Genomic DNA, 12,471 nt, shown 5'->3' with positions numbered 1-12,471 from the left:
TTTCAGACCGCTATTGGCAGGTCCCACCCGGGAGCCATACACGGGTGCTTCCCGGGTGCGACCCGCCTGAGCCCCTTTCACGCCGCTGTCTCCAGCTGAGCATATTGCCGGGTTGGCGATGTCAGCGGGGATCTCCAAGCGCCACCAGTACATACAGTGAGAATGGGAAATGGGTCGCATCAACCCGTTCACACTGCACAGCGACCCGGGTGGAAGCCGTGTTCAACCCTGGTCGCTACCAGATATTTCTCCATGGGCCTTTCAGACCGCACAACAAACCGGGTTACAAGGTGGCGGTCTGAAAGGGGTACTAGATGGCAGTTCCCCCCCCTTCCCCATGCGTTCACAACCATCAACCATAGCAGCACCAACAGTTACGCGAGACTCAGAATTATTAGCTTTTATGGTAGTATAGCTCCCAGAATGCTCTGCCAGAAGAATGGACAACTAGCCCCTATTTTAGCAGCAGTAAATACTGACTGGTCTCTATAGGTAACTAGTGAGCCTGGCCCCCATTTTGATATTTATAATAAAATAATGATCTATGTGCATAATGTTTCTTTGCGCTTATGTCACACTGCACATTAAAAGAATGTACATGTTATCACTATATACAATACCCAGCATGCTTTTGTGATTTTTTTTTTATACATCATGTAAATAATGCAATGATAAAGAAAATGTAAAGAAAAACATCTCCTTTTCAATAGTGTCAGTATAAATACATGCATATACGGGTGCTATTTAGTATGTCGGCTGTTGGGATCGCAGTGCTCAGTATACCGGCGCCGGAATCCCGACACCCGGCATACCGACAACTATTCTCCCTCTTTGGTGTCCATGACCCCCCTGGAGGGAGAATAAATAGCTACCACCGTGCCCGCAAGGGGCTCATTTGTGCTTGCCCAGCTGTTGGTATGCTGGCGGTCGGGATCCCGGCACCGGTATGCTGGCCGCCAGCATACCATACTACACCCGCATATACTGTACATGTGTGGGATGCTTTCCTTTTCACCCTTGTTGCTGCATGGGGAACAGTCTTGTTCTCTGATCATGAATGGACAGGAGTATCAACACTAGCATCACTTGCTGTATAGGGTGGCACTTGATATACCGGCTGTCGGGATCCCGGCGCTCAGCATATCGGCGCCGGGATCCCGACCGCCGGTATACCGACAACTATTTTTCCTCTTGGGGTGTCCACGACACCCCTTTAGGGAGAATAAATAGTACGGCATGAGTAGTGTGCCACCGTGCCTGCAGCGTTGCGAGCGCAGGGAGCCCGCAAGAAGAAGTTCAGAACCACCAGGACTCTTCCTACAGCTGGCCAGCCGTCTAAACTGACTGATCGGGGGAGAAGGGCCCTAGTCAGGGAGGTGACCAAGAAACCCGATGGTCACTCTGTCAGAGCTACAGCATTCCTCTGTGGAGAGAGGAGAACCTTCCAGAAGGACAACCATCTTTGCAGCAATCTACCAATCAGGCCTGTCTGGCAGAGTGGCCAGTCGGAAGCCACTCCTTGGTAAAAAGCACATGGCAGACCGCCTGGAGTTTGCCAAAATGCACCTGAAGGACTTTTAGACCATGAGAAACAAAATTCTCTGGTCTGATGAGACAAAGATTGAACTCTTTGGCGTGAATGCCAGGCGTCGTTTTGGAGGAAACCAGGCACCGCTCATCACCAGGCCATTAGCATCCCTACAGTGAAGCATGGTGATGGCAGCATCATGCTGTGGGGATGTTTTTCAGCAGCCAGAACTGGGAGACTAGTCAGGATAGAGGGAAAGACAAATGCAGCAATGTACAGAGACATCCTGTATGAAAACCTTCTCGAGAGCGCTCTTAACCTCGGAATGGGGCGACGAGGGGGGGGGGATGACAACATCTTTTAAACAAGACTGAAGTCAACTCAGCCAATGTGCTTTATAACTTGATTTCTGAATATAAAATCTCATCCCTTTCTCAACTAATTGCTGATGGTGTGTTTAAGAGTGTAGTTTTATAGAGAAAAAAAAAAAAGTCCAGGAACACAACTTTTTGGTTGTTTTGCCATTGGTTTTGACTTTAGTAAATGGTTGATTTGCAAAATGATCAAAAACACAAACTGCACCTTTAGTAAATATTTATTAAAGGACATCTGGTATATGGTTGAAGACGGAGCTTCCTTTTGTATTTGTTTTAATAAAAAAAAAAAAAAAAAAAAAAATCTTATACAAATTGAGATGTACAAAAATTAGTTTTGAAGGTAGAAAATCTAAAATAAACACATACTTGCTTACGACCACAGATTTCCAGGCTTTGCTTTCTGCTCCTTCCAGTTGTGGTCCCCTGCTTTCTGCAAAGCTCAATTTATTTCTGGTTTCTTCTAAGTGTGTTGACAATTTTTCATTAATAACTTCTAAATTTCTTTTTGCTATTCTTAATTTTTCTGAAGTTTCAGTTTCCTGCACATAAACAAGACATAAATAAAATTAACTACATAACTTATTGAAAAGTGATATTTAAACCAAGTCATTGTTAGATGGATTTCAACATATAGGGGGAATGTCAATTAGGCATGATATTTTTTCGGGCTGTATCTCGCAATTATTTTTCAGGTTATCAAACTAGCCTCTGTTTTGATAAGTTCACAGGACCTGTGTGTTTTTGCTGCAGGATTTACTAAAAAAGCTCTATTATTGTGCATTTTTTTTGAAGCCTGCTGAGGTTCAGAAAAAAAAAATACCTGATAACAGCTGCTTCTGTGTTATTTGTATAGCCCTGGGAGATCAATTAGCTAGCGGGCAGTTAAATTTCCCCTATTGTATTTTATGAGTACGTTTCTTTTAACACTTATCACTTCTCAACACTAGAACATGTCTCCTCTCCATTTGACAAGCCAGCCGTGACCATACAATCAGGATCCTACTTTCTTCTGTGATCAAAAATGAACAGAGAGGCTGGCTTCTCAACAAAGTGAAAAAATCAGGGATTAATTGAAGTACTATAAGTAGCAGGGAATATGTAACCCTTTATTTTAGAAAGTATTCCATTTATGAAGTTTACTCTTGCAAGTAAAGTAACACATGCAAGATCTCTTTACAACACTGGTTCAACAAGCCAGCAAAAAAAAAAGAAAAAAAAAAGTGATTTTATCAATATAACTTATTTTCAATTATTTTTCTGTACATATGGTTCGGAGTATACATTGCTGACTAAAAGCACACATATGCATTTTTATTATATTACAATATTAAAAAACTGATACCACTTTTTCACAAAAAAGTGACACATCCATCAATATGTAGATCTGTGCACATTCTGCATCCAGAACATAGGGGGTTTGTGAAAGCGCTGACTGAGTATAGTAAGGCCATGTTCATGCAGATGCATCTCATGCAGACCACACAAAATACACATTAATGATAATTGCTATCAGCAGCTGTTTCTTATTGACTGAGTGCGAACTGATCCCTCCCTCAGATACCATTACTAGTACTAGTGTGGCTGCTCTGGTCTATTTGCATTATTTATTGGATATCTGCAAACGGTCTGTGGCACTGACAAGCTATATTGTGAGTATATTAAATGTTAACAGAATGTTAAATATACTGTATTAATGCTATTTCCTGGCATCAACCTTTTTAATTACAACTGTTTCCTTCTTGCAAAAAACCCTGGCACATATGCTACTATAGAAGAGTTGAATGCATCTTGATATTCGCTCAGCAAACTTTTGCACAATACACCTTATAAGCTTGCATTTTTGGAACAAAATGTTTCCAACTCTACATCAGCCCCATTGTGTCACTACTAGATACAGACACAATCAGTCTGGTACACAGACCCAGGCCTCAGCATGTTATGTATAGAAGGAGGGGGACGATGTCAGAGTCAACAGAGGAGTATTCCAACGCTTCTCTGCTAAATGTGCCATGCAACAGTGGTTGCCAGGTTACTCACACACACTCACATACTACTGTGGAAAATCTGATGAATTATCAAGTATTAATAGCAGTCTTAATAAACAAACCAAGCAAAGAAAACACATTTTCATATTTGGGATTGTTACTTTAAGGAAAAAAGACTATAAGGTAAACATATAGTGCTATTTAGGTTCAGTACAATATGCTCATTAACAAACACCACGTTAAGGGGCAAAATCTGCAAAGAACTACATCAACCAATCAGCAAATAGTAGTTGTTTTTTAAATCTGTGTTGGTAGGAATACTGCAAACCTGTACTAAACATGCAATGTCAGCAAATGAGCCCTGCTACAGTATGTGCTGAATGTTCATCAATGGATTACGCACAAGGAATAGAGCTCAGCTAAATAAGGAATTATGTATATTTTCCGGGAAAGCAGGTGCAGAAGGAAGAGATACAGGCACAATTACATTCAAACACCACCTGCATGCAATCTTTTAAAGCAGTGTTTACAATGTAAATTGCCTCAATGGTTTCATTATATATAATGTTATAATTTTAAAATGGTGTAGGTCACAGGTAGACTATTCATACCGATTTCAAGTCTTTACGAAGTCTCTCATTTTCAGCAATGACTTTTTCCATGCCTTTTGTCTTTGCTTCATATCTCGTACTTAGCTGTCCACCTACATGGAGCTGCAGCTTTTCAAGTTCTGACTAGGTGCAATAAAGAAAAAAATAGCACAAGTATATAAGTATTACAGAGATGTATTAAATGTAATACATGTTACACATAAGTTGTTTAAAATGATTATTCTTGAAATAAAATTGGAAAAAAGTTATTTAATACCATGGAGACCATTGTAAAGGTAAAGCAATGTAATAATGTGGCATGTAAGTACTATACTATGAAAGCTAGTCAACAGAGGGAGGAAACTAACAGTTTCTCACATTTTACATCTAGGTATATCTTCAACTAAAATAACTGTCCCCATTACGTTCCTATTATGTTTGCTCATTGTATGCAAATATGTTCAAAATGTATTTAATTATATTGTATCAATATAGTAAAAAAAAAAAGTATTGGTTTAAGTACATCTTTAAGACTTACCTTGTAGATGAGGGGTTCTCTACTCCAGTCTACAAGTACCGCCAACAGGTCATGTTTTGTGGATTTATTTAATCATGCACAGGTGAACTAATCTATTTTGCTGGGTCAGTAAATATACCACCTGCTTCCACATTCGGGTATCCCCAAAACATGGCCCGTTGGGAAAACTTGACAGTTGAAGTTGAGAAACACTTGTACATTTTTTTTTTTAAATATATTTTTTAGAGGCATTTGCATCAATACAAGTTATATATTCCACAAGTAGATCATATACCGTATTTTTCGGACCATAAGACGCACTTTTTCTCCCCAAAAATGTGGGGGGAAAAGTATGTGCGTCTTATGGAGCGAATAAGCCGTTTGCAGGTAGCGGGTAGTGGCGGCGGCCGGCGGGTAGCAGAGGCTGGCGGGTAGCGGCGGGTCCTGGATGCTACTGCTGTGCCGTCATCAGCAGAGCGTCATGTAACTCCCCCGCTCCCTCATACCTCCTCCCTCCTGTCGGGTAGCGGCGGCCGGCGGGTAGCGTCGGGTCCTTGATGCTGCTGCTGCTTCTGTGCCGTCATAAGCAGAGCGGCCACATCTCAGCAGCAGAGCCGGTGTCAGGTGACTCCCCCACTCGCCCCCACCTCCTCCCTTCTCAGGAGACGCAGGGAACCACTGGTACTGTCAGTGTGTGTGTGTGTATGCTGTCTCTGATGTGTGTGTGTCTGTGTGTTCTGGCTCTGACAGAAGGCTGCACTGTATTGAGTCTGAGAAATCACAGAAATATCTCTTAGAAGTCAGAATATATTTTTTTCCAGTTTTCCTACTCTAAAAACTAGGTGCGTCTTATGGTCCGGTGCGTCTAATGGTCCGAAAAATACGGTACATACTCAAGAATAAGATAACAGGCATAATACTTCAATGTGTACCACAAGCAGCTTATACTGTATATACCATAAGGAACACAGCATGTCCAATTTAACAACAAGTACTTGTATATAAGAGAAAAAAGATTAAAGTAACAAATTTGTTTAGTATGAGTTAACTTAAGTGATGCTCAAACCTCAAATCTTCAACTTTCCTAAATTTTCCAAACTTTAGCTAGGGGAACGGGAGCTGCAACCATAGCTCACGTTCTGACAAACATTGATTTTTGTCTTTTTGACTGTGATAATACAAGGGAACAAACACATAACCAGGCATTAATTAGAGAGAATCCACAAACAAACAAACAAACAAACAAACAAACTGGTTATTATGGACTAGTAGTTAAACAAAAACAGGAATAAGAAGGGGGATGGGGGGAGAGGGAGTGGGATATTAAGAGCTAAAATGAAAAGAAATGCACGAGCAAATCAATCTGGAATGTTAATTGTCAAATGCTAAAGTCAGGAATAACAAATATGTGGTTATCTGTTTAGGTGACGGCCCCTAAAAGACCCTGAGACAGAGATGAATTATACTTAAAGGGTAGTAAGTCATTTTGCCGGGCAAACAATATCAACATTCCAATATCTGAGTGTTTTAACCAAGAACGAAAAATGTTAAATGCAGGGTTACAGACGTTAACCAGTTGCTTCTCAGGGAGGGAAGCAGTATCACAGTATGGAAGTCCGGGTGAGTTCAAAGTAGGAGTACAGGTCGGGACCTGTGCTGGGCAGGGAATATGCTCCAAACCATCCGTTCTCGCAAACGATAAATCAGAGTCCGTCCAGAAACTGGAATGTACATGGTCTTGTAGAGATGATGGAGTATTCAGGAGATCATCTCCCTTACTACGCAGAGGAGTCAAGGTGACAGACGCAGTTACCGCTGTCACGGGAGGGGCATCCATTTCGGAGTCATCCAAGGGAGCGACAGCATCAGAGGGAATATTATGTAATTCTGTAGTAAGGCCCATAGGAGACAGCAGATGATAAAATCGATCGTCCAAGTAGGATAGGAGGATGTTACTCAATTCCATTGCCAAGTGAGTAATAAATTCAGCATCCACACACACCATGCCAGATAGTGCTGAAACTGACTGAGTAGAAAATAGTGTGGTGGGGTAGCTAGTACACGACTGGGGAGATCCGTGAATGCTCATGGTGTTTCAATTGTGGTGGTAGCTGCCACAATATATAGAAACAAGACAAAAGTAGAAACGTTACTAGGGCAAGTCCAGTACCTGTAAGTTGTAGCACTAAAAGACCGAGACCTGGAGAGTATTGCAGGAGCGCACCCACCTCGGAGATGTAAACAGGGAGGTCCGCAGAGCGCAAGCTGTAGGCGGTTCATAAGTCCTTTTGAAAAGATCGTCCAAGCGCAGTGGACCTGTGAGACAGCTGTACAAACGCTGTACACCGTCTTGCTCTCAGGTAGCTTAACAATCTCTGATGCAGGGAAAGACAGGCAAGGCAGAGATGTCAGTGACAGCAGGAGAGGCTCCCGGCATCTCCCAGCTTTTCACGCCCAAGATGGCGGGGGGCGGTCATATATGCCTGTGCTTTGCAGGCTTGACTCCGGCAGAGAAACAGCGACTCCAGACCAGACAACAGAAACAAAACACTTCTTGATGTTGCAGCACTGCTATAATCAACTTGGAGGGGGGAAATTGGTCCCAAAATTCCCTATTACAGGCAAGTTGAAATGTTGAGGTCCAGAGCCCAGATAAAATGCGGCCACGCTTGGTGCCCCGCCCACCGGAAGTCCACACTTGTACATTTTAACACTGGCAAAAAGTCAATATATTTACAGTGATCTTATCTAAAGGTTTTAGTGAATCTTCCTGTAGGATTCTTAATAAGTGGTTATACTCTCAAGAGGAGAGTGGCAAATGTTGTAGGAGTGCAACATATGGATTTCTAGGGTATATACCGTATGGTGGTGAGTGGACACTGGCACTCTTAATTTTCAATGATTTTGACTGGCTACTCCCCTCTATACTCCACTTAACTCAGTTTGGTGTAAGTGTCTAGTGCCAGTTCACAGGGTGGTAATGTTCTGATGGGTCACTTTGATAGTCCTCAGTATTGTCTGCCACAGGCACCTCTTGCCCCTCATTGTGCAGAAAGTATTGTAGACTTGCCCAGAGGGTGTTCTGGTCTTAGGCCTCTCCCTTCCTTTCAGCACACATCTGCTTGCAAAGGAGACTCCCGACACAGATACACTCTGCGTGGGCGGCAGCTTCAGCATTGCGGCTATTCCACTATTCCTGTTCAGCCATTTCAACAGTTCTTGCAAGGCCATCTCAGCAATTCCTGCAAAACTTCAGAACCAGGCATGTGCTCCCTCTACCCTTCTTTACTCATAGCTGTGCAATGAGGTTAATTATATGGGCACTACTGTTTATGAAATGTGGTGGCTAGTGGTTTGTTTCCCAAGCCCGTCTTTAGCTGCATGTGCACTCTGATAGATGTAATATGTCCTGCAATTAATACGGACAAGACAAAGACATTGCTGTACAAATGGTTTTTCTCTAGCATCCATAAGGGATATTGGGGACAGATTAGTACGATGGGGTATAGACGGGTCCAAAGGACCCAGTGCACTTTAAATTTCTTCAACTGGGTGTGCTGGCTCCTCCTCTCTATGCCTCCTCCTACAGGTCAGTTTAGAAAAAAGTGCCCTCAGGAGAGGGTGCACACTCTGCAAGCTCCAGAGTTTTTTCTTTCTTCAGTTTCTTTTAAAGTTTTATTTCGTTCGGTTTGCTGTTCGGGCAAACAGCATACCTGCACCATGGGAGTTGGGGGGGCAGTCAACAGCCTCTTGAGGTGCAGAGCTGCTTCCCCGCTGCAGGACCACAGTCCTGAGGGGCTGTTTGTTCAGCGGGGCATGGCGTCTTGGCTGTCGCAGCCGCAACTTGCTGCACACCCCTAATGCTGCCTGAAGGTGATCATCGGTGGTGAGTACACACTGGGGACCCAGGTTCACGGTGCGGGTGAAGCATACGGGTCCCTCTGAGGGATTTTTCATTGGACAGTCTCAATGTTTATATATATATATATGTGAAACGCTGACAGCTTCACTGGGGCTGTGCAGCGTTGTGTGCGCGATGGTGTCCTCTCTCCTGTGTCTCCTCTCACATGCAATAGGGCAGGCTTGAATTGTATTTCAGGATGTGTTGTATGTGTTTTATACCTGTTTTTCTTCTTCACAATGGTAAAACAGAAGTTATGCAGTGTGTGTGTAATGCTAGATTTTCCCCTAGCTCATCTGGCTCAATATCATGTGAGCAGTGTAGTCAGTCATCACAAAATGCTGATAATGTGGGGGAGAGTCCAGACCCCTTCTGGCTGGGGGATATCAAAACTATGATGTCTGATATATCATCTCAACTCACTGCAAATGCCCATAAAACTCAGGATTTGCAACAAGCAGTGGCAAATCTAGCTGCTAAACTACAGGTGCACAAAAACGTGCTTTCTCTGACGTCCTAGTGGATGCTGGGAACTCCGTAAGGACCATGGGGAATAGCGGCTCCGCAGGAAACTGGGCACAAAAGTAAAGCTTTAGGACTACCTGGTGTGCACTGGCTCCTCCCCTATGACCCTCCATCAAGCCTCAGTTAGATTTTTGTGCCCGGCCGAGAAGGGTGCACACTAGGGGCTCTCCTGAGCTTCTTAGTGAAAGTTTAGTTTTAGGTTTTTTATTTTCAGTGAGACCTGCTGGCAACAGGCTCACTGCATCGAGGGACTAAGGGGAGAAGAAGCGAACCTGCCTGCTTGCAGCCAGCTTGGGCTTCTTAGGCTACTGGACACCATTAGCTCCAGAGGGACCGAACACAGGCCCAGCCTCGGAGCTCGGTCCCAGAGCCGCGCCGCCGGCCCCCTTACAGAGCCAGAAGCAAGAAGAGGTCCGGAAAAATCGGCGGCAGAAGACATCAGTCTTCAACAAGGTAGCGCACAGCACTGCAGCTGTGCGCCATTGTTACTCAGGCACACTTCGGTCACTGACTGAGGGTGCAGGGCGCTAGGGGGGGGGGGCGCCCTGAGCAGCAATGTAAACACCTTGGCAGGCAAAAATACACCACATATAACCCCCAGGGCTATATGGATGTATTTTAACCCCTGCCAGAACTCACCAAAAAGTGGGAGAAAAGGCCGCCGAGAAACGGGTGCCATTTTCCATCACAGCTCCGCTGGAAGGACGTCTCCCTGACTCTCCCCTGCAGTCCTGCACTACAGAAAAGGGTAAAAAAGAGAGGGGGGCACTAATTTGGCGCAGTTTTAATATTAACAGCAGCTATAAAGGGAAAAGCACATTTTTATAGTGGTATTCCTGTCTATATATAGCGCTCTGGTGTGTGCTGGCATACTCTCCCTCTGTCTCCCCAAAGAGCTTGTGGGGTCCTGTCCTCTATCAGAGCATTCCCTGTGTGTGTGCGGTGTGTCGGTACGATTGTGTCGACATGTTTGAGGAGGAAAATTAGATGGAGGCGGAGCAATTGCCTATTATAGAGTTGTCACCCCCTAGGGAGTCGACACCTGAGTGGATGAGCTTATGGAAGGAATTGCGTGACAGTGTCAGCTCTTTACGAAAGACAGTTGACGACATGAGACAGCCGGCTACTCATCTTGTGCCTGTCCAGGGGTCTCAAACGCCATCAGGGGCTTTAAAACGCCCGTTACCTCAAATGGCAGACACAGACACGGATACTGACTCCAGTGTCGATGATGAAGAGACAAACGTGACTTCCAGTAGGGCCACACGTTACATGATTGAAGCAATGAAAAATGTATTGCATATCTCTGATAATACAAGTACCACTAAAGGGTATTATGTTTGGTGAGAAAAAACTGCCTGTAGTTTTTCCTGTATCCGAGGAATTAAATGAAGTGTGTGATGAGGCGTGGGTTTCCCCCGATAAAAAACTGATAATTCCTAAAAGGTTATTGGCATCGTACCCTTTCCCGCCAGAGGATAGGGCACGTTGGGAAACACCCCCTAGGGTGGATAAAGCGCTCACACGCTTGTCTAAACAGGTAGCACTACCCTCTCCTGATACGGCCACCCTAAAGGAACCTGCCGATAGAAAGCTGGAGAATATCCTAAAATGTATATACACTCACACGGGTGTTATACTGCGACCAGCAATCGCCTCAGCCTGGATGTGCAGTGCGGGCGTGGCGTGGTCGGATTCCCTGACTGAAAATATTGATACCCTAGATAGGGACAGTATATTACTGACTATAGAGCATTTGAAGGATGCATTTCTATATATGCGTGATGCACAGAGGGATATTTGCCGACTGGCATCAAGAGTTAGCGCGCTGTCCATTTCTGCAAGAAGAGGTTTATGGACGCGGCAGTGGTCAGGTGATGCGGATTCTAAAAGGCACTGGCACTGCCTTATAAGGGGAAGGAGTTATTTGGGGTAGGTCTATCAGACCTGGTAGCCACGGCAACTGCTGGAAAATCCACATTTTTACCCCAGGTAGCTTCTCAACCTAAGAAGACGCCGTATTATCAGGCGCAGTCCTTTCGGCCCCATAAGGGCAAGCAGGCAAAAGGCGCCTCATTTCTGCCCCGTGGCAGAGGGAGAGGAAAAAGGCTGCAGCAAACAGCCAGTTCCCAGGAACAAAACCCTCTCCCGCCTCCGCAAAGTCCTCAGCATGACGCTGGGGCTTTACAAGCGGACTCAGGCGCGGTGGGGGCCCGTCTCAAGAAGTTCAGTGCGCAGTGGGCCCACTCGCAAGTGGACCCCTGGATCCTTCAGGTGGTATCTCAGGGGTACAAATTGGAATTCGAGACGTCTCCCCCTCGCCGTTTTCTAAAGTCTGCTTTACCGACGTCTCCCTCAGACAGGGAGGCAGTATTGGAAGCCATTCACAAGCTGTATTCCCAGCAGGTGATAATCAAGGTACCCCTCCTACAACAGGGAAAGGGGTACTATTCCACACTATTTGTGGTACCGAAGCCGGACGGCTCGGTGAGACCAATTTTAAATCTAAAATCCTTGAACACTTACATACAAAGGTTCAAATTCAAGATGGAGTCACTCAGAGCAGTGATTGCAAACCTGGAAGAAGAGGACTATATGGTGTCTCTGGACATCAAAGATGCTTACCTACATGTCCCAATCTACCCTTCTCACCAAGGGTACCTCAGGTTTGTGGTACAGAACTGTCACTATCAGTTTCAGACGCTGCCGTTTGGATTGTCCACGGCATCCCGGGTCTTTACCAAGGTAATGGCCGAAATGATGATACTCCTTCGAAGAAAGGGAGTTTTAGTTATCCCTTACTTGGACGATCTCCTGATAAGGGCAAGATCCAGGGAACAGTTGGAAGTCGGGGTAGCACTATCTCAGATAGTGCTGCGCCAGCACGGTTGGATTCTCAATATTCCAAAATCGCAGCTGATCCCGACGACACGACTTCTATTCCTAGGGATGATCCTGGACACAGTCCAGAAAAAGGTGTTTCTCCCGGAGGAGAAAGCCAGGGAGTTATCCGAACTAGTCAGAAATCTCCTAAAACCAGGCCAAGTC

The 12,471-nt window shown here is 44.8% G+C and overlaps 1 protein-coding gene across 1 annotated transcript in view; it reads right to left on the bottom strand.

Annotated features, from left to right (window-relative positions):
• The window catches only part of CEP290 (centrosomal protein 290), a 497,171-nt gene that overhangs the window by 32,408 nt on the left and 452,292 nt on the right, over positions 1-12,471 (bottom strand). Inside the window, exons 47-48 of the mRNA XM_063927658.1 lie at positions 4,502-4,624; positions 2,272-2,444 (exon numbers count right to left, since the gene is read on the bottom strand). Coding sequence (XP_063783728.1) covers positions 2,272-2,444; positions 4,502-4,624 — 296 coding nt within the window. The remainder of the gene's footprint in view (positions 1-2,271; positions 2,445-4,501; positions 4,625-12,471) is intronic.

The sequence above is a fragment of the Pseudophryne corroboree genome, chromosome 6 (genome assembly GCF_028390025.1).
Source record: "Pseudophryne corroboree isolate aPseCor3 chromosome 6, aPseCor3.hap2, whole genome shotgun sequence".
Classification (NCBI taxonomy): Eukaryota; Metazoa; Chordata; class Amphibia; order Anura; family Myobatrachidae; genus Pseudophryne; species Pseudophryne corroboree.
This window is presented reverse-complemented; position numbering and strand designations above follow the sequence as displayed.